At 38.1% G+C, this 23,538-nt stretch overlaps 1 protein-coding gene across 1 annotated transcript in view; it reads left to right on the top strand.

The window, feature by feature from the left end:
• NDUFS4 (NADH:ubiquinone oxidoreductase subunit S4) overlaps nt 12,745-23,538 on the top strand; it is a 113,931-nt gene continuing 103,137 nt past the window's right edge. The window contains exon 1 of the mRNA XM_005694716.2: nt 12,745-12,873. Within this exon, the coding sequence (XP_005694773.1) occupies nt 12,776-12,873 (98 nt within the window). The 5' untranslated portion in view covers nt 12,745-12,775. The remainder of the gene's footprint in view (nt 12,874-23,538) is intronic.

The raw sequence follows: 23,538 nt of genomic DNA, 5'->3' as shown, positions 1-23,538 counted from the left end.
CAATTTTGTCAAATGACATGACGTCTTAGAATTGATCATTGGCTTTAGCAACATAGAGGATATTCAGTTCAGTTCATTTCAGTCACTCAGTCATGTCTGACTCTTTGCAACCCCATGGACTGCCTGGTGCCAGGCTTCCCTGTCCATCACCAACTCCTGGAGCTTACCCAGACTTATGTCTGTTGAGTTGGTGATGCCATCCAACCATGTCATTCTCTGTCATTCCCTTCTTCTCCTGCCTTCAATCTTTCCCAGTCTTTCCAAATGAATCTGTTCTTCACATCAAGTGGCCAAAGGATTGGAGTTTCAGCTTCAGCATCAGTCCTTCCAATGAATATTCAGGACTGATTTCCTTTAGGATTGACTGGTTGGATCTCCTTGCTGTCCAAGAGGATATTGGTGATCTTGAAAGAACAGTTTAAGTGGAATCAAAGCATGACTGGGGTGGGTTGAAGTGAGAATAGAATTGGATACCGTGTATGGAGACTATTTAGAATGTTATTGCAAAGAGATACGGCAGTAGTTGGTGGGATAAATGGAATCAAGATAAGCAGGTTTTTTTTTTCACTAATCAGCTTTGGCTATGCTGGGTCTTCATCGCTGTCTGGGCTTTTCTCTCATTGCAGTAAGTGGGGGCTACTCTGTAGTTTCAGTGACTAGGCTTCTCATTGCAGCGGCTTCTTCTGTTGAGGAACATGATCTAGGGCATGCGGGCTTCAGCAGTTGGGCCTCCAGAGCTCAGGCTCAATACTTGTGGCACACAGATGTAGCTGCTTTGTGGCATGTGGGATCTTCCCTGTACAGGGATGGAGCCCGTGTCTCCTGCATTGGCAGGAGGATTCTTTACTGTTGAGTCACCATAGAACCATCCAGTGTTGTTTTTCAAAATGGGAAAAATGGCAGCATGCTTGTGAACTGGGGAGAATGTTCCAGGAAATAGTGAAAGATTTACGGTGCATATGAGACAGAATTAATGGGGCAGTGTTCTCAGGAAGGTGGTTCAGGATGGGATGGGATCTAGTACACAAGTTGAGGGATCAGCTTTAGATAGGAGCGGGAATAGTTCATCCATGATAACCCAGGGAAGGCAGAGTATGTAGGTGTAGCTTCTGGTCAGTGAAATGGTGATGGGTGTCAGGAAAAGAGTTCTTTTTATTTTTCCCCCCAAACTTGTAAATTTTATTTTATTTATTTTTTATTAATCATCACATTTATCCACCCAAGGTGGACAAAAAACAAATTATTTCAACAGGTGTTTGAAAAAAGTTTAGAAATAATAACAAGGGTGATTATGTAATTAGTATATGAAAATCCCTACTGCTAAGTCACTACAGTCGTGTCCAACTCTGTGCGAACCCATAGACGGCAGCCCACCAGGCTCTGCCGTCCCTGGGATTCTCTAGGTAAGAGTGCTAGAGTGGGTTGTCATTGCCTTCTCCAATGCATGAAAGTCAAAAAAGAAAGTGAAGTCGCTCAGTCGTGTCCGACTCTTAATGACCCCATGGACCGCAGCCTACCAGGCTCCTCCATCCATGGGATTTTCCAGGCAAGAGTACTGGAATGGGGTGCCATTGCCTTCTCGCATGAAAATCCCTACATTTCCAATATCATTGGGAAGGGTTCTTTAAGCAGGATATAAACACAGATGATAAAAGAAAACATAATAAACTTGATGACACAAAAGTTTTAAAAAAACTTTTCTGCAATAAGAAGAATTTAAACCAGCTCAAAAGACAATTTAAAACTGTGTTACAAAATGTTTGTGATATACAAAAACTCATTATCTTATTTTCAGTAAATACATAAAAAAAGATAATTTAATATATCACTTTCATTTAAATTAGAAAGAGAATTTCCTTCCTCAAGACATTTTAAACTATCACACTCTTCTAATTTTTGTTAGGACAAGACACTTCACTGCCATCTGAAAGAAAATAGCATAACAAATATTGAAATTAACAATTTATTTTTAATTAAAAAATTTTTATTGGCATATAGTTGATTTGCAGTGTGTTAGTTTCAGGTGTATAGCAAAGTGAATCAGTTATACATATATATCTCCTTTTTTCTTTTAAGATTCTTTTCTCATATAGGCCATTACAGAGTACTGAGCAGAGTTCCCTGTGCTATACAGCAGGATCTCATTAGAATTGTTACCTATTTTATCTATAGTAGTGTGTCTATGTCAATCCAGATCTCATAGTTTATCCCCCTTGCCCTTTACCTACTTTTAACTATAAATTTGTTTTCTACATCCATGACTACTTCTTTTTGTAAATAAGTTCATTGGAATCCCTCTTTTTTAGATTCTACATATAAGCAATATCATGTATTTGTCTTTCTGTGTCTGACTTCATTCAGTATGACAATCTCTAGGTACATTTGTGTTACTGCAAATGGCAGTATTTTGTTCTTTTTTATTGATGAGTAATACTCCATTGTTGGAGAAGGAAATGGCACCCCACTCCAGTATTCTTGCCTGGAGAATCCCATGGATGGAGGAGCCTGGTGGGCTACAGTCCGCTGGGTCGCAAAGAGTCAGACACGACTGAGCGACTTCACTCACTTTCACTCACTCACTCACTCAATACTCCATTGTGTATATGTGGGCTTCTGTAGTGGCTCAGCGGTAAAGAATCCACCTGCCAATGCGGGACATGTGGGTTTGATCCCCGGGTTGGAAAGATCCCTTCGAGAAGGACATCGCAAACCACACCAGTGTTGTTGTCTGGAAAATCCCATCGATAGTGGAGCCTAGCAGGCTACAGTCCACAGGGTTGCAAGAGTCAGACACAACTTAGTGACTAAACAACAATATTCAATTGTGTGTGTGTGTGTATATATATATATATATATATATATATATATATATACATATAAAACATCTTTTTAAATCTATTCCTCTGTTGACGGACATTTAGCTTACTTCCATGTCTTGGCTATTGAAAACAGTCCTGCAATGAACATTGAGGTGCATATATTTTTTAAAATTATTCTTTCCTCTGGGTATAAGCCCAGTAGTGGGATTTCTGGGTCATATGGTAATTCTATTTTTAGTTTTTAAAGAAACCTCCATTCAAATGGGTATCTTTCCTTTTCTCCTTTTCCTTTAGCTTCTCTTCTTTTCTCAGCTATTTGTAAGGCCTCCTCAGACAACTATTTTGCATTTGGGGGCATTTCTTTTTCTTGGGGATGGTCTTGATCCCTGTCTCCTGTACAATGTCACAAACCTCCGTCCATAGTTCTTCAGGCACTCAAATCTAATCCCTTGAATCTATTTGTTATCTCCACTGTATAATCATAAGGGATTTGATTTAGGTCATACCTGAATGATCCAGTGGTTTTCCCTACTTTCTTCAATTTCAGTCTGAATTTGGCCATAGGATTTCATGATCTGAGCCACAGTCAGCTGCTGGTCTTGTTTTTGCTGACTGTACAGAGCTTCTCCATCTTTGGCTGCAAAGAATATAATCAGTCTGATTTCAGTATTGACCATCTGGTGATATCTATGTGTAGAGTCTTCTCTTGTGTTGTTGGAAGAGGGTATTTGCTACGACCAGTGCCTAGAAAAGTTTGCATTCTCTTGGAAAACTCTGTTAGCCTTTGACCTGCTTTGTTTTGTACTCCAAGGCCAAATTTGCAGGTTACTCCAGGTATGTTTTGAATTCCTACTTTTGCATTCCAGTCCCCTATAATGAAAAGGATATCTTTTTTGGGTGTTAGTTCTAGAAGGTCTTGTAGGTCTTCATAGACTGTGCAACTTCAGCTTCTTCAGCATTACTGTCCGGGCATAGACTTGTATTACTATAATACTGAATGGTTTGCCTTAGAAACAAACAGAGATTATCCTATGGATTTGAGAGTTGGACTCTAAAGAAAACTGAGTGCCAAAGAATTGATGCTTTTGAACTGTGGTGTTGAAGAAGACTCTTGAGAGTCCCTTGGACTGCAAGGAGATCCAACCATCCTAAAGAAAGTCCATCCTAAAGGAAATCAGTTCTGAATATTCATCAGAAGGACTGATGCTGAAGCTACAACTATAATACTTTGGCCACTGATGCAAAGTACTGACTCATTTGACAAAACCCTGATCCTGGGAAAGATTGAAGGCAGGAGGAGAAGGGGATGACAGAGGATGAGATGGTTGGATGGCATCACTGACTCAATGGACATGAGTTTGAGTAAGCTCCGGGAGTTGGTGATGGACAGGGAAGCCTGGCATGAGGCAGTCCGTGGGGTCGCAAAGAGTCAGACACGACTGAGCGACTGAACTGAACTGAAAGAAATCTCCATACTCTTCTCCATAGTGGCTATACCAATTTACCTTCTCACCAATAGTGTAGGAGGATTTGAGAAGAATTATTCTGATTGATGAAATTTCTCAATGAAGTAGAAGAGTTACTGCAAGGAGTAAGGATAGGAGAAGAGGAAACAAGTTTCAGGAGAAAGAAGAATGCGTAAAAAGGTAAATGGGTTAAGAATAAATGAATATAGAACATAGGAAAGTTGGCCTTCCCAGATGGCACTTGCGGTAAAGAACTTGCCTGCCAATGCTGGAGACGCAGCAGACATGGGTCCGTTCCCTGGGCCAGGAAGATCCCCTAGAGGAGAGCAAAGCAACCCACTCCAGTATTCTTGCCTGGAGAATCCCATGGACAGAGGAGCCTGGCAGGCTACAGTCCATGGGATCTCAAAGAGTTGGACACGACTGAAGCAACTAAGCATGCACACACAATATGTTTGGCAAGTAGCATTAAGGGCCAACTTGAGGGTTGTGGTAAAGTGAGACAAGTCAGTATAATTTGGTGCTTTTCCCCAGTTGTGTTTAGCTGCATAGGTGAAGATGCAGGATAGAAAGACAGGTGAACTTAACCTAGGTGGCAATTTCACCGAATACAAAAGACAGAGAGGGACAAGGGAATCGCAAGTGTAAGCAAGAAAATGATCATAATAACCAGCCATGGAATTTAATCTGGATCAGTGGGGAGTGACAGAGCGCACACACACACACACACACACACACAGAGCCATCATCAAGAAAGTGAAGAACAGGCAAACCATGGTAGGATTAATACAGTGCTTAAGGAATCAAAAGATGGTTGGAGTATCCAGTCTTCTTCACCTCATTATTTGCTCATCACAGAGCTCTTGTGTTCATGGTCTGAGCCTTCACATTTGCATCTTCATAGCAGGATGATAGAAGAAATAAAGAAAAAGGGGAGGGGCAGGGCAAAGAGGTGCAATTACTGTCTATATTTATGGTAGGTTTCCCAGAAAGTGTCACATGATACTTTTTTGTTATATTTCTTTGGTCAGAACTTGTTACATGGTTATTCCTAGCAATAAAATATTTATTCCAGAGACCAGTAAATAATGACTTCTATTCCTTACGATAAAGGGGAGGACATAGGTTAGGTAATTACTATGTTTCTTTGCTTCTAAAATGTGAATTTCCCCCACATTTTACCTCTCTGAAAGCAGTATATATAATAGAGTTGGTATTGTGTCATAGTTTAATTGTTGCATTTTTTATACTTATTAGTACAGAAAAACAATACATTTTACATTGATGACATCTTATATTGGAAGAAAGATGACAGCATTTTGCCAAGACAGAGAGAGTGAATGTGAAGGACAGATTTGCTTTAGGTAAGAGAAAGGGAAAAAATATAATTAATTTGTCACTTGTCAAGCTTGAGAATGACCCATAAGCATTGAAAATTTAGGACTAGAACTCCAAGTTGTGATGGGGCATGTGATCAAATTTATGTGGGAAAATTCTTTGAGCTTTTAGGAATTTTGATTGTTTGCACACTTTGATTTCCAAAAATAATTTCAAATGGTATTTCTTCACTATCGGTAAAAATTATTTCGTTTGTTGCCAAAGCCTCAGCAACCCTGCCAGATGTCATAATAATTTTATAAGATGATAAGGTATTAATTCAAGGTTTTCAATTAAATTAACTGTGAAAAATAAGATGCGATTTAAAATATTAGTTTGTAGCCAATAAGTGATGGTGGAATTTTTTCATGTCTATAGCGATTGCATGTGAAACTTCTGATAGAAATGTCTGGTTTTAATTTATTTTCTTCTGGATGCTTTATTGAAGACCCATGTGCAAAGGGAAAAAAATAAAACCAGACAACTTCAAATCCACTGTAAATTTCACATGGCATTAGAAAAACTAAACTAAATGTTTCTTTTGGCCACCATGCTTGAAATGCAAGCAAAAAGCAAAACAAATTCATATTTTAATACTCGTATCTGAAATAAAATAGTATTTGGACCTAAACATTTATTAAACCTAGTGGTAGAAACCATAGCTTGGGTGAAATTGTTAAAAATATAAATGTACACAGCAAATTATTTGCATTCCATTTTTAGGCTTATATCCTATATTTGAAATGTGAGAAATAAGGAAATGAAAGGGGTTATTAAATTTTTTTTTTAATGCAGGCCTAGTAAAAGGTAGATATATGGTTTCTAGTCTTTTGCTGGTAACATTGACCCCTATCCTCAGTATCCCACCAAGGTCTTCATGAAATGGTACTTGATCAAAGATGAAATATTAGAGACCAAAAAGATCTGTAGACCTGAGGCAAAAATCACCTTAAAAACAATGTGTATCAACTTTTTATGAGCAAAAGTAGGAAAAAGAAAAGGCTCTTTCTCCTTATTTTTGATATTTTTAAAGTTTTAATTAGCTTAATTCATTCATTCACTCATGGATTCTACACTTTCTTTGGGTCTTGCTATGTGTCAGATACAGGCAAATGATCTGCAAAAACGGATATGATCCCTGTCCTCAGAGAACTTACTTTACATTCTGGAGAAAGAGATGACTACATTACATTATTGAAACTGCAGCATAGGAGGTGCTCTGAAGGGGAAAATATGCTAGGTGGGTCTATAAAAAGAGGAATTGACGTGGTCAGGGAGGTCAGAGAAGTAATTCTTGCATGTGAAACTTCTGATAAAAAGAACATCAGTAAAAACATTTCCTGATAGCTCAGTTGGTAAAGAATCTGCCTGCAATGCAGGAGACCCCAGTTTGATTCCTGGATTGGGAAGATCCGCTGGAGAAGAGATAGGCTACCCACTTCAGTATTCTTGGACTTCCCTGGTGGCTCAGCTGGTAAAGAATCTGCCTGCAGTGCAGAAGACCTGGGTTAGATCCCTGGGTTGGGAAGATTCTCCAGAGAAGGGAAAGGCTACCCACTCTAATATTATGGTCTGGAGAATTCCATGGACTGTGTAGTCCATGAGGTCGCAAAGAGTCAGACATGACTTAGTGACTTTCACTTTCAACAATCTTTTCAGCTACAGGGTATCTAACAAGTAGAGGCTTCAACACTTAAGCCACTTATAACAAGTCTAGAGGTGTTTTGATCAGGGTTGATTCAGAAGCTCAACAATGCCATTAAAGCACTAGGCTCTTACCCTCTCTCTGCTCTTCCAACCTTTCTTGCTGGCTAAGTTCTTTTTTGTCTCTCTTGCTGAGAAGATGTGACAGCTCTAGGCATTATTTCTTCACACAACTGTATCAGAAGGCAGAAAAAGAGATCTTCTTACTTGTGTCTCTTTTTTTCAGAAGCCTGCTTTCTCAGAAGGAACGTCAGATCTCTTGGCCTTGTGCTAGCTGCAAGCTGATGGCAAAGCAAGAATACAACATTTTTTAAATCCTCTATAGTAGGATTCAGTCTCTGTCATCAAGGAAGGGGGAGGTGGGAAATGCTAATAAGATACCTACATTTTCTACCACAGGGAAGGACTTTCATGCTGTGATCCGAAAGGCAAGGAGGGTGACTAGAGAAGAGGCAAAGAAGAGCACTGCAGTAAGTGACCATTTGTGAAGGGTTCAGTGTAGGACAGTCAGTAGGTAGACAGGAAAGAAGGTGGGGACAGACAGAAGGTGGGGAAGTATGGAGCCTGTCAGATCAGGTGAGGGATTTTGGTCTTTATCCTGAGGACACTGGTAAGCCAGTGGAGGGATTTATACAGGTAACACAATTAGGTTTTCCATTTATATCCAAAGTGGATATAAATGGGAGGCCAGAATAAGTGTGGTAATCGAATAGAGGCCACTGCAGATTTCCAGGTAGAGGGAGAGTAGAATTATATAGTTCACTAATTGTTGTAACTAAGTAAAATATCTTCATTTGGTTGATTGCAGAAATTGAATAGTTATTCCTGGCAACATTCCTGGTTAGAAAAAGTTTACATTAATAAGTAGAAAAAATTGATCTTAACGGCTGGACAATTTTCTCCCTTCTTTTATAATTCACATTTATTATAGAAAGTTCATAAAGTGCTAAAACTTACAAAAATGCTAAGGAGGAAAACTAAAGCAGGGAAGAAAGTGTTGTGGTGGGGTCAAAAGTTTAGACAGGGTAATCAGAAAGGACCTCACTGAAAATGTGATTTGTGTGAGAGAGAGACAGAAAGGTGAGAGATTATTCCAGACACAAGGAATAGCATTCTAGCCACAAAGAACAGCTAGCGCAAAGGTCCTGATCAGGTAAGGTTAGATAGTGAGTAATTGTTGGTAGTAAAATAAGTATTTTAGGTTGCTATTTTATTTAGCCATCATGAGTGGCTCAGGAGGAGTATTCTGGGAACCTTGCAAGAAATGCAAGCAAAAGTTAAAGTCAACTAATATTTTAATACTCCTACTGAGATAATAGAATGGTATTTGGACCTAGACATTCTATTAAGCTTAGTGGTAGAATCTATAGTTTAGGTGAAATTGCTGGGAAAAAAAGAAAAAAGCACACAGCAAGTTATTTCTGTTTCATTCTCAGGCTTATATTGTGTATGTGAAGTCAGAAAGGAACTCACATATGGGTGGGTGAGGAAATCCAGCAACAGGTCAGGAGAACCAGATTCCACAGGAGTGTATTATTGGCAATGCGGGTTTGGGGTCATGAGCTGTGGGTATGGAGAAAAGGAAACCTTTGTGCACTGTTTGTGGGAGTGTAAATTAGAAAGCCATGATGGAAAACAGTATGGAGGTTCCTCAAGAAACTGAAAATGGAGCTACCTTATGATCTAGGCTTCCCAGGTGGCTCAGTGATAAAGTGTCCACCTGCCAACACAGAAGACACAGGTTAGGGCAGAAAACAAAAAACAAACAAACAAAAAAACCACAGAGAGTGAAGGTTTTGCTGGGGATTGCAGATTCATAGAAGGAAGGTACTACAGTAGGTGGTAGGTGGAAAGGTTGGGTTTAGGCCAATAGGACTAGAAACATGGCTATAGTAAGTTGCTCTTATGAATATTTGGACAGATCATATGTTACTCCTTAAAAAAGAAAACAAACATAAAAATTTAATCTAAAATCAAAGTTACCCTTGGCCTTAAAATTCTTCTGAAACAGAGAATCCAGAAATAGCCACGCACAAGTATGGCTAACTGTTTTTTTTTTGACAAAGGTACAAAACCGATTCAGTGAGAGAAGGACAATCTTTTCAATCCATAGTGCTAAAACAATTGGATATCCACAGGTAAAAAACTGAACTTCGACCTATACCTCACACCTCATTAACTTAAAACTTAACTCAAAAACTAACTCAGAGTGGATCATAGAATTAAATGTAAAAGGTGAGGCAAAAAAACCTTTAGAAAAAAACAGAAAATCTTTAGGACCTAGGGTTGGTAAACATTACTTGGACAAGATACCAAAAGCAACAGGATGGGGGCTCAAGAAACTAAAAATAGAATTACATGATCCAGCAAATCAACTTCTGGGTATGTATCCAAAGAAAATGAAAACACTGATTTGAAAAGATACATGCTCCACTATGTTTACTACAGCAAGATTTAAAATAGACAAGACATGAAAGCAACCTAAGTATCCATCAATAGATGAATGAATAAAGAAGATGTGGTCTATATATAAAATGGAATATTACTCAGCCACGAGTAATAACGAAATCAGGCCATTTACAACAACATAGATGGATCTGGAGGGTATTATGCTAAGTGAAATAAGTCAAATGGAGAAAAACAGACACTGTACGATCTCACTTACATGTGGAGTGTAAAATATAAAACAAATGGGCAAACAAAAAACAGAAACAGACTCATAGATACAGAGAACAAATTGGGGGTTGCCAGATGGGAGTGGGGTAGGGAGACGGGCAAAATAGGTGAAAGGGATTAAGAGGCAGAAACTTCCAGCTATGAAATAAATAAGTCACGAGGATATAATGTACACATAGGGAATACAGTCAATAATGTCATAACAACTTTGTATGGTGACAGATGGCAAATGGTCTTACTGCCATAATCATTTAATAAAGTACAAAAATACTGAATTACTGTTAGACACTTGAAACTACTACAATATTGCATGTTAATTATAACGCAACAAAAATGAATATGTAAAACATGGAAGCAAAAGAAAGCATAATCCATAAATTTTAAAATGACTGAACTGGACTTCATCAAAATTAGAAATATTTACTGAGCAACACATCCTGTTAAGAGGATGAAAAGACAAGCTACAGATAGGAGAAAATATTTGTGAACCATGTATCTGATAAAAGACTCATATCTGGACTACATAAAACCTCTCAAAATGTAACAGCAAAAAACTAATAATGCAATTAGAAAATGGACAAAATGAGACATTGAACTGAATGGAATACTCATAATGGCAAATAAGCACATGAAAAGATATTCCACATCATTAGTCATCATGGGAATATCAATTAGGATCTTGATGAACTATCATTACACACCTATTATTTATGTTAGCTGAACTGAAATTAAAAACAACAAATATTGGTGGGGACACGGAGAATCTGGATCTCATACAGTGCTGGTGGGTATGAAAAATGGTACAGGTTTTCTGGAAAACAGTTTGGCAGTTTTATTAAACTAAATAAATACACATTGCACATTTGAGCATTTATTCCAGAGAAATGAAAATTTATGTCCACACAAAAACCTTTACATGATTGTTCATTGCAGTTTTATCTGTAATAGTCCTAACCAAACCAAAATATTCTGCAACAGGTGAATGGTTAATCAAACTGTGGTAATCCAGATACATATATCCTATTCATTTTGTTTTTCTGGAGAATCTAGACTAATGCACCACAGAGTACTAATATCACCCAGCAACAAAAAGTGAAGAACTATTGTTAAATGCAATAACTTGAATGGATCTCAAAGGTACTATGAAGAGTGAAAGAAGCCAATGTCAAAAAGTTATATATACTACAAGTCTATTTACATAACATTCTTGAAATGCGAAATTATACAAATGGAAACAGTAGTAGTGGCCAGGGGTTGGGCAGTGGGTATATAAAAGAATAGCACCAGGGGAAATCTTTGTGGTGATGAACAGTTCTGTATCTTGATTCTGTTAGGGGTTTCATGAATCGACACATGATAGAATGACAAAGGAATGCATAAACACTTTATACCAATGTCAGTTTCGTGGCTTCCATCCTGTACAACAATTATATAAGACGTAATCAATGCGGGAAAATGGGTTAAGTTTGTACAAGAGCTCTCTGTACTGTTTTTGCAACTTCCTGTGAAATCTATTTCAAAATTAAAAGTTTAAAAGAAAATTCTCTGTGAGATATCTCTTCCTTCATCTTTCTGTGCTTTTCCTCTTTCCCTGGACAAGGCTTTCTCTCTGGTACCAGGTGCTGTGGTGCTCAATCTTTTTTTTAAATTAATTTATTTTTAATTGAAGGATAATTGTTTTACAGCATTGTGTTGGTTTCTGCCTAACGGCAACATGAATCAGCCATAGGTATTCCTATGTCCCCTTCCATCTTAAATACCCATCCCATTTCACTCCCCACTCAATCTCTTTCTTAACCCCTTTCCCTTATGTATTTCCTTTTCTTTTAATTGGCTTTAATGCAAAACCAAGGCATTCCCCATCCACCTGTTAATACTATTCTTTTAATAAAAATTGTTTTCACCTGCTTAATTTTAAAAGCAGGGGCATTCTAACTTAAAAAAAGTACAACGAACCTGCTTTTTATTTTATAATCCACAGTTAATCATTGTTCTTAAGGTTAGTAGCCCACAATACCAACATATTTCTAACAATTGCCTCAGAAGATAATTTTTGTTTTGTATGTCTAGTATCCATGAATTATGATTACACGTTCAGGATTTACTGGGAAAAGACTGATATAAAATAGTATGTTTCATAAATTTTTCATATGAATACATCAAAAAAAAAAAACACACCAAACTTTTGCCCGGCCATGTGTCTAGATTTTTCATTTGGAAAATATGATCATTATAACTATCAACTACAGAACATCAAACTGAATACAGTCCTTTCCTGAGGGCTTGCAAACTGAATCTGGCAACATTTTGGAAAAGTACTACTTTAGGTTCTCAAGAACCAACAAGCCCTCTGGCTCTTCTAGTGGCCTCAGCCCCTTATATTGAGTCCTTTGAAAAAATTATGAGTTGCAGGTGTTGAAATTTTCGAGCATTTTCTTTCGGTCTCTTCATTAACCGGTTTGTAAACCAGTCCTAACAGACAAGGATTTTACTTTATGAGGTTGATATTTACACTTAATGCACTTCTTGCATTTTTCTTCCGTCCATTTTCCTTCTTATCTCTTGCAACCAAACGTTGCACTTCTTTTTAAAACTCCATTATTTAACAAAACACCTAACAATAATGAAGTTAACCAAAACCCCCCTACTCTTTTGCGTTGCGGTTCCATGGGCTTGAAAACGAAGGAAGCTTGTCCCTTGCGGTGATCCGTCCTAGTGTCTGCCTGTAGCAAGATGGCGGCGGTCTCAATGTCAGTGGCGCTGAGGCAAGCGTTGTGGGGGAGAAGGGTAGCGACTGTAGCTGCCGTTTCCGTTTCCAAGGTTTCGACCAGGTAACAGGATTATGAGGCTTCTTCTTCAACCTTCTCGGGTCTCTCTACCTTTGCGGAGGTCTCTGCTAGCTGGGTCTCGGAGAAGGCCTCGGGAAAACGTCCTTTGCTGACCCTTTCCTCGGGAGAGTGCGGGCGGATTTGGGGCGATCTAGGGGAGCTTGGCCAGGCGAGTGGGGGCGTGCATGCGGGGAGAGGGGAGGGGGACCCCTGGTTTCTTGGAATCTTGCATTGCTGCTATGGGAGAGGGTTTAGGATATGGGGTTGTCTCCGAAGCCATGAACCAAGCCTGAGCCCCCAGAGAGGAGGCGGAGTCTCATTTTTCTTCCCCACTTTCCGAAACCGTCCATTTTTCACCTGTTTGCCCATCACTCCAGTTTTTACTGGAGGGTTGAATCTCTCTTTCCCTTCCACGACTTTAAGTGGTATTGATTAGGTTTCTGAACTGAAACATTTTGTCAGGCTGCTTGGGAGGAAAACTTGGTTGGTATTCAATGTTAGTAAAATTACCGCTGCTAGTAATACTGGAAAGTAATTTTTAGAAGGCTGGTGGTAATGCCGAGAGTTTTCCCATCTAGAGTTTTATTAAAGCCTCACTGTAATTCAGAGATTGTTGTTGTTCATTGTTTTGCATTGAAGCATTTTTGTGATGGTGTTTTCTGTTTTGACTGCATTATTTAATCCTTCCTTTCCCTATTTTTCTGAATTTTCCTGATTTTAGTATAACACAACAGCTCACGCGCCCACACACATACTATCTAGCATTTTTATCTGCGAAAAATTAATTATTTTGTTAAATTGCTGTTTTCACAGCTTGTTAGTATAAATATAAACCAGGGCTTTTGTTGTTTGTCTTCTGCAGGAGTGCTTAGAACAGCGATGCAAAGACTGGATGGACAGAACTGAAGCGGGTGTGAGGGATGGGAGTGTTAAAAATTGAAAAGAGAGTCTATTGAAATTAGTTTAGTGTTATATTAAACATGAAGGGAATACAGAGATTTGGAAAGAGTTAATTAAAAAGGATTTTTGGAGATAAGTTTTATTTAGGTTTTAAATAGTGGATGATGGATGGGAAAATGCCCTAGGTAGGGTCAGTGGCTTATTAAAAGTCTTGAGTGCAATATATACATAATACTGTTAGTTGTTGTTTAGTTGCCAAGTCGTGTCCGACTCTTGCGATCCCATGGACTGTAGCCCCCCAGCTCCTCTGTCCATGAAATTCTTCAGGCAAGAATACTGGATTGGGTTGCCATTTCCTTCTCTGGGGATCTTCCTGACCCAGAGATGGAACCTGCATCGTTTGTGTTATCTGCATTGGCAGGCGAATTCTTTACCTCTGAGCCATCAGAGAAGCTCATATACATAATATAGTGTCATTCAAAAATATGTTTGTAATTAACTGTTCTACTTATGGGGAACTTAAAGAATGGAAAGTATTTCTCTAAGATACTCCACTGGTTAACCTAGGACTAGAATAGAGGTGACCCAGGTTAGCTATTCTCCTAGACACTATGGAGATTAATTTTATATTTCCAAGTAATTCACAGTAGCCCTAGAACTGAGAGCAAATTTGAAGGGTCCATGGCCAACCAAACCGTGGCTGTAGGGAATTCCCTGGTGCTCTAAGGGTTAGAAGGACTTCCCTGTAGCTCAAATGGTAAAGAATCTGCCTGCAGTACAGGAGACCAGGGTTTGATACCTGGGTGGGGAAGATCCTCTGGAGAAGGGAACGGCAATCCACTCCAGTATTCTTGCCTGGAAAATCCCATGGACAGAGAAGCCTAGTGGGCTACGGTCTGTGGGATCGCAAAGAGTCGGACATGACTGAGCAGCTAACACACACTAGTTCTTAGATAAGCCAGTATGAAGCCCTTTCACTGGGGGAGGGCCCAGCTTCAGTCCCAGGTGGGGAACTAGGATCCCACAAGCTTCCGGGGTGTGGCCAAAAATAAACAAACAAAACATGGCTGTGCTGTATGTCTAAGTCACAGCCATTTTGTTAGCAATTTACAGTAGCTGAAGTTAAGATACTAGATTTTGGAAACTCTGGTAATTAGTCTTATCCACATTTAAAAAGCTTCTGCTTGCAAATGTGTTAGAAGAGATTTGAAAATAAAACTTTAAACCATGTAAAGACGAACTGTTTCAGATATTGAGTGAAATTGCTCAGTCGTGTCCGACTCTTTGTGACCCCACGGACTGTTGCCTACCAGATTCCTCCATCCATGGGATTCTCCAGGCAAGAATACTGGAGTGGGTTGCCATTTCCTTCTCCAGTTTCAGATATTAAAATTCTTAAAAGTCAAAGTGAATTTTAAACACAAGTCAAATGATACACTTGTTTGCTTTCTTTACTATTTTTTTTTCTTTTTTTCCCTAAAGAGCTTATGTTGTTAATTTCATCTTGAGGGAAATGTATGGCACTTCTCTCTTACATACTATTTGCTTTTTATCCTTAAAATCTCTTTGCATTATGACTTGTGATTAATGAGGATCTGGAAAAGTGGAGTGTGGAAAGAGAGCCAATTAATGGGGAAATATACATCTAAAATTCATTGTATTTTATTACTTTATTTGTAAATGATGTGACATTTCAGATCACTTGAGTAAAATGAGAGGGGAGAATCAGTAAGGCCCTTGGTAAGGAAGGGAGTAGTGATCAAATACTTAAAAAAAAAAAAAAAACTGTTAGCAGAAGGAAAGAAGCAGTTAACTGTTACATTAACTTATTAATGTGTGAATTTAACTGCAGTATATCTGTAAAAAACCAGAAACCAAAAAGCCAGACAACATGTACACACAAGACAGAGAAAAAACTAAAAGGTGTAGTTGATTTCAGCTGATCTAGTTACTGAGCACCTGCTCTAGAGTGAGTGTGTTTCCAGGTGCTTCTTATTTCCCTGGACTGAAGGAGAAGGGAGAAAACCCTGGATATATGGCCTGCACTTTTCCTTACTTTCCCTGACTTTCCTAAGGGATTGTCCAGAGTAAGTTTAACTATTTAGATATTAGTCTTCTCCAGGGGATCTTCCAAACCCAGGGATCGAACCCAGGTCTCTCGCATTGTGGGCAGATTCTTCACCAGCTGAGCCACCAGGGAACCCCAAGAATACTGGAGTGGGTAGCCTATCCCTTCTCCAGCAGATCATCCCTACCCAGGTATCAAACTGGGGTCTCCTGCATTGCAGGCGGATTCTTTACCAGCTGAGCTATTAGGGAAGCCCAGAGAAAAATGGCATTTTATTTCAAAATAGCAGTATTTAGGACTCAGGACATTTGATACAGTGTTGCTGTTTTCTTTAACCTGTTCATGTATACTTATCTCACCTAGCCCTGTTCTATCACTTCTCTCGATAGGACTGTCTTGTGTTTATCTCAAATAGCTCCTTAGGTTCTTCAGAGGGTGTGCTATTAATACTGGTGGGAGCTAAATGTATGGGACCTTTTTGTGAGGCCTGTTTTGTATTGTATTCTCTTGCTCTGTTTTCTTTTTCGGCGTTAGATAAGCCAGTATGAAATTGTGAGTTTGCAGGAACCTTCAATGAGTAAGAGGTACTAAGTTTGATAAGAGTTCTCTGTATATTACACCTTGCTGAGAAACTGTCTCAGCCTAAATTTGAGGAACACTTGTTTTTCAGTTGCTGTCATATCTGACTCTTTGGAACCCGGGACTGCAGAAGGCCAGGCTTCCCTGTCCTTCACTATCTCCTGGAGTTTGCTCAAATTCATGTACATTGAGTCGGTGATGCCATCCAACTGTCTTATCCTCTGTTGCCCCTTCTCCTCCTGTTTTCATTCTTTTCCAGCATCTGGGTCTTTTCCAATGAGTCAGCTCTTTGAATCAGTTAGCCAAAGTATTGGAGCTTCAGCTATTGGGACATTTAAAGTTGGTAGGTTGGCTTCTGCTAGATAAACAAATTCCTCTCTTAAGGGTAGCTACTTTTTCCTGTCTGGAATGTATCAAGACCAAGTTTTGTGAGCTTGCAGTGTTTATAATGTGTTTTCTAATAGGTTTCATTGTTTTGCTTATTTTCCTCATTAAAAATATCCATAATTAGTTGGTCTGTTTTCATCAGCAGACATATTTGTTGAATTCCTCTTCAGTTCAGTTCAGTCGCTCAGTCGTGTCGACTCTTTGCGACCCCATGAATTGCAGCACACCAGGCCTCCCTGTCCATCACCAACTCCCGGAGTTCACTCAGACTCACGTCCATCGAGTCTTAGAAGATTTAAAAACTAGTTAAACATTTTAACACTCTGAGCTCCTGCTCTAGAGTGAGTCTAGAGCACTCTCAGTTCAGTTCAGTCACTCAGTCGTGTCCAACTCGTTGTGACCCCATGGACAACAGCACTCCAGGCTTCCTGTCCATCACCAGTACTCCCAGAGTACTCAAACTCATGTCCATCGAGTTGGTGATGCCATCCAACTATCTCATCCTCTGTCATCCCCTTCTCCTCCTGCCTTCAGTCTTTCCCAGCATCAGGGTCTTTTCTAGCGAATCAGTTCTTCGCATCAGGTGGCCAAAGATTGGAGTTTCAGCTTCAGCATCAGTCCTTCCAATGAACATTCAGGACTGATTTCATTTAGGATGGACTGGTTGGATCTCCTTGCAGTCCAAGGGACTCTCAAGAGTCTTCTCCAACACCACAGTTCAAAAGCATCAATTCCTCAGTGCTCAGCTTTCTTTATAGTCCAACTCTCACATCCATACATGACTACTGGAAAAACCATAGCTTTGACTACATTCACCATTGTTGGCAAAGTAATGTCTCTGCTTTTTAATATGCTGTCTAGGTTGGTCATAACTTTCCTTCCAAGGAGTAAGCATCTTTTAATTTCATGGCTGCAGTCACCATCTGCAGTGATTTGGAGTCCCAAAAGATAAAGTCTGCCACTATTTCCACCGTTGCCCAATCTATTTGCCATGAAGTGATGGGACTGGATGCCATCATCTTAGTTTTCTGAATGTTGAGTTTTAAGCAAGCTTTTTCACTCTCCTCTTTCACTTTCTTCAAGAGGCTCTTTAGTTCTGCCATAAGGGTGGTGTCATCTGCGTATCTGAGGTTATTGATATTTTTCCCTGCAACCTTGATTCCAGTTTGTGCTTCATCCAGCCTGGCATTTCGCATGATGTAGTCTGCATATAAATTGAATAAGCAGGGTGATGATATACAGCCTTGATGTTCTCCTTTCCTAATTTGGAACCAGTTCATTGTTGTATGTCCAGTTCCAACTGTTGCCTCTTGACCTGCATACAGATTTCTCAGGAGTCAGGTAAGGTGGTCTGATGTTCACATCTCTTTAGAATTTTCCACAGTTTGTTGTGATCTACACAGCCAAAGACTTTGGTGTAGTCAGTAAAGCAGAAGTATATGTTTTTCTGGAACTCTTTTGCTTTTTCGATGATCCAACAGATGTTGGCAGTTTGATCTCTGGTTCCTCTGCCTTTTCTAAATCCAGCTGGAACATCTGGAAGTTCTTGGTTCATGTACTGTTGAAGCCCAGCTTAGGGAATTTTGAGCATTACTTTGCTAGCCTGTGAAATGAGTGCAGTTGTGTAGAGACTAGTTCTAATTAGTCTAATATTAGAATAATGTCTTGGCACATAGTAAATTTTACCTAAATATGTGTTGATTTTATTATTGGTTTGAATAGGCTGAATATTTTTCTTTTTTTAATCTTGTTGATGGATATTGTGGTAGATGATATTATTATTTATAACATTTACATTCCCTGTGACAGGGTTATGCATCACTGCCCCATTTGGCAAATGATTTGTTTCAACCAATGAAATCCTAACCAGAAATAGCTAGGTCACGTCAGACACTAGCTCCAGGAACTTTCCCATGTTTTGCCATGTTGTTTTTTCCTCTGCTGTCCCAGGTGGGCTTTTTCCTTTCAGCCTAGATCCTGGAATAAAGATAACATGGGGAAAAGCAGAGCTGATTATTATAGGTTATATACAATATAAAGAGACTAAGAAATAAAATTTGTTACAAGCCACAAAGATGTTTGGATTGTCGACTACCTCAGCGTAACAGCCTATACTGACTCTTGCACATACACATGAAAATAAGCAGGTTTTGGTATGTGCACTGATATATCAGTAATTAGGTCACAGGCTTTTGGAGGGATAAAAATTTTTTTAATTTATTTTTCTATACTTCATAGCATCTAGTGTAATGGGTCTTACAGTAACAGTGCTTATCACATAGATGAGTAAATACATATTCAGAGATGGTAAGGAAAAGCAGGAAGCCCTAGGTAGTATTTCTATTAATAGCCTCATCAGTGAAAACCAGGTAGGCAATAACCTACTAAATGTGGATATAGAATATCTACAACGCGCATTGTTTTCTAATCGTTTGCAGGGGTCTGCGTTTAGGATATTCACCTAAAACCCTGTTAACTTCTGGATTGAAGTCTCATGAATAGATCTTTTTTGTATTCATATATTTCTTTGAGAAGTGTCCTGATTCCTCTTTTGTTTTCAGATTTAAAAAAGACATGGAAATGAATTTATTTGAGAAAGTGTACTCACAGAACCTCTGAACTCTTTAGGAATAATAGTAACTAAAGGTGATTATTAGACTTGCTGTCTGCAATCTACTTGAAGTTTTTAAAAGTTAATAATAGTACATGGGACTTAGTGAAGACAAATGAGCCAACTTGGTTCCTGTATAATACATGTTAGAAGAGGTCTCTGTTTGGGGATAGGGTGAAAACAGGATAAGACCATTTCAAATGAAAAAGCTTCTAAAATATATCCTTTGGTGAACATTGAGAACAATTTTTGTGATTTTTATTTTGAGTACAAATTAATAATAACAGCTAAAATTTCTCACTTACTGTGTATTAGCCACTGGGCCAAGGACTTTACCTTCGTTATCCCATTTCTCAAAGTAATCCTACAAACTTAGATGTTTTTATTCTTATTTGTCAGATGAGGAAACATTTTCAAGTTTACGTTACTAGGAAATAGTCTGACTTAGCTAAAGGAATATGTGACTTTTGCAGGAAGAAATATTATGTCTGATAATAGTAACTTATAACTTGTCTTCTCTTTTTTTTCCTTTTAGCAAGGTATATTTTTTATTTGAAAGACTCTGATGCTCTTTACTTTCACTCCACTATTCCTTTTGTACAATGAGAGTCTCCAATTGAGGAACTGGGGCTTTTTTTTGGTGTGTGTGTGTGTACGTGTGTGTGTGGTAAGGATCTTTCCCCTAAAGTTTGTCATTATTTCTGATTAGAGACTGTAGGTAACTTCATGATTATACTGTCTTTCCCTCTTAAACAAAATCCATGTAATATATATTGAACAAAGAATACTGACCATATTTTTCTTCCTTACCCTTGTGATCATTGGGAAAAAGTTATTGTATTCTGCTGCCTTTAAAAACTATCAAGTGTCTGCTGTGCTTTCTGAGTTCTTGTGTCTGTTTTTTAATAGTGTTTTTGTGTTCTTCCTTGACTGGTCTGCTCCCCTTTAGCATTTCCATTACTGCTTTTCATTTATAATGGATTTGAATACCGAGCAAATAAACCTATTAGAATTTTGTATAAAATAGAATTAAAGCTTTGTTGGTGGCTGAAATTTACTTTATTGTGATTACAGCCTTGAACTTTTTAAATGTTGACGGATAATACGTATAATACGTATAATTGTTGTTTAGTCACTATGTTGTATCTGACTGTTTTGTGACCCTATGGGCTGCAGCCCATCAAGCTCCTCTGTCCTACATGAGCTCTTTATTATAATATTTTTTTTCAATTTGCAATATCCAGACACCCTGATGGAATCTTTGCAGTGATCATATTCTTCATAACAACTTTCATCCAAATATTTGAATATTTTAGCAAACTATTTGAAGTCTTTTGTCCTTTAAGTAATGGCATGAGAACAATTCAGAATTTCTGTTTCAAATTCTGTTAGTATTTTAATAGAGTAAACATTAAATTATATTAAATATTTAAGTTATATTGAATATTTAATTAATATTAAATGTATTAACTATTAAATGGTATTTCATAGATTAAAGTACTAAGGTTCCTTAGAACTAGTTGTTCAAATGTGACCTTTTTTTCTTGACTTTACTGTCTAGACTTAAATTTTTTCTTATGGGATCGTGCTCTAGTTCAGTTGTCTTTAAACTCTTGCTATGCATCAAAATCACCTGTTGTGTGCATAAATAATTCAGATGTCTGGGTCCCAGTATATATTGGTTCACTAAGTTTAGGTTGAGATCTCGCTCTGTAGTGATTCTGAAGGGAAGGGAAGGCTGAAAACTACTGTTTTTGTTTCATAGTTTCCATGCTATATCTTGAAGGATGTCAAATGACATTTTACCTTAGGTGGAGATTTTAAAAAACCAGCAAAAATGTTTCTGTTTTTGTATATTTTCCTAATCTAAGTTTTATGTTTTTTACCCATGTATTTTATAGAGGCTTTTTCCAGGAGATACTTTCCTTTGAGGCAAAGCAGGCATTTTGATGATTTTGGAGAAAGCAGGCCATGTTACTCACTCTCCAGAGACTCTTGTTCTTCCTTTTGGAAGGGCTCAGGTTTAATATAGCGCAGCTGTTGAACTCTGCCCTTCAGAGTTTTAAGAAGAAAGTGTTTTATCCTTTAAAATGGAAATGACTTTTTTAGGGAGGTGGTCTTTGGCTGGATATAGTTCTCTAAGAAAGCTTTTCTAGAGTTCTTTTGTTTCAGTGATTTCTTAGAATTGTTTCAGATGTGTGAGAGCACTATCTCTGAGAGTAAAGATCTGGCTGCTTCTGTAATGTGTTTTGCTGTATCCTTAACAACGCTAGATGAAGGATTTAATTCTTTGCATTTTCTAGGACTCAAAAATATGTTCTTTTCTTTATTCATCCACTCGACACATAAGTAAATGGTCCTTGAATAGGTTTACTAGACAAAAGATCCTGTTCTAGATGACTGTTCAGCAAGCCATATGCTTCTCCTAAAAATGTCAGTCTGTCCTGATGAGCTTTAAAGTGAATACAGATGTTTTGGCTCTTTTGAGGACTACCACCCTTTGTGTGGAAAGAGTACTTTTTCAAGAAATTTCTTCAATATAATTACAGACGTTTGCATGAAATTTATATTTGTAACGTTTGTCTTTTATGTCTAATGAAATTAGATTTAATTGGTCATTAATAATTTGAATTTAATGTCCTTAGTACAAATGAAATTTAGAGAAATAAAATAGGTCTTAATAAGGCTTTTGTTAAGGTTTTGTATTTATTTGGTCTTTTTAAAATTGGAAACTTAGAGTACTATTAAATATTTTTGTGCAATGAAAGGTGATATTTTACACAAAGGGATACCTTTTTGATAGGGATACATTTTTGATTGGGATACTCTCTTGATTTTCAGTGTCTTCTACTTTGGTAGGTAGGTTAACTGTAGAAGTTATAGTTCATAGATTCATAGAATGTTTGAGGTGGAAGTAAACTCTTGGACCGTCCTGTCTGATCCTTTGTTTAATGCAGGAATCCCCAGAACTTTCTGCTTCTTGATTATCTAATACTTGAGGAATATACGGTGAATTTCTGGTAGCCTTGGAAAGCCCTCTGTACTTTTATTTGACTTACTGGTAAATAAAGTTTCTCTTTAATACTATATGGAAAAATTGTAACCCTTATACATATGTCAGCCCGTTAGTTAGTTGAAGACATTTGTCATCAGTCATTTTCCCTCTGAGTTCTTGCTCCAGGCTTAGCATGTCTAGTTTGTTTACCCCTAATTAATGACCAAGTTTCCTGATACTTCTTGGTACTCCTTAGGATGTATTTCATTTTTTCCAGTATCTATCTTTGAACTATATACTGTATTTTTAACTAAATGAGATGATCAAATGTGGTAGTTTAGTGAATTGAAATCATAAAAAAGTTGACTCTTGATTGGATTTAACATTTTTAAATTTTTTAAATTATTAAGAAAAATTCACTATCTTCTTTTGGTGAACAGTTTTAAGAATTTTAACACGTGTATAGGTTTGTGTGATTACCTCAGTCATCAGGGTACAGAATAACAAAATACTTTACCCAAAAATACTCCTTCTCTTTCCCTGTAATCTCTGGCAACAAATAATCTTTTCTTCATCTCCTTAGTTTTGTGATTTCTGAGACTGTAATATTAATGGAACCATATGGTATACAATCTTGTGAAAACTGGTTTCTTTCATTCACATAATGCCTTTGAGAGTCTTCTAAGTTGTGTATATCAATACCTCATTCTTCTTATTGCTAAATAATATTCCATTGTTTGAATGTACCACAGTTTATCCATTTAACCCTGGAAGGTCTTTTGAATTATTTCTAGTTTTTGGCAGTTGTAAATAGAGCCACTTTTAAACATTTGTATACAAGATTTTGTGTAAACATTTCATTTCTCTAGCATATATATCTAGGAGGGAGATTCCTGGGCCATAGGTAACACACTTTTGGGGGCTGTTCTCGGTCTTCATTGCTGTGCATAGGCTTTTTTCTCGTTGCAGTGAGTGGGGATTTCTCTCTGATTTTGGTGTGTGAGCTTCTCACTGAGGTGGCCTCTCTCATTGCAGAGCATGGGCTCTAGACTGCAAGGGGGCTTCAGTGGCTGCAGTGCATGGGCTCACTAGGTGCAGTTGCTGGGCCTTAGAGCACAGGCTCCATAG

Source organism: Capra hircus, chromosome 20 (assembly GCF_001704415.2).
Source record: "Capra hircus breed San Clemente chromosome 20, ASM170441v1, whole genome shotgun sequence".
NCBI lineage: Eukaryota > Metazoa > Chordata > Mammalia > Artiodactyla > Bovidae > Capra > Capra hircus.
Note: the sequence above shows the minus strand (reverse complement) of the source record. Positions and strands in the feature narration are given on the sequence as shown.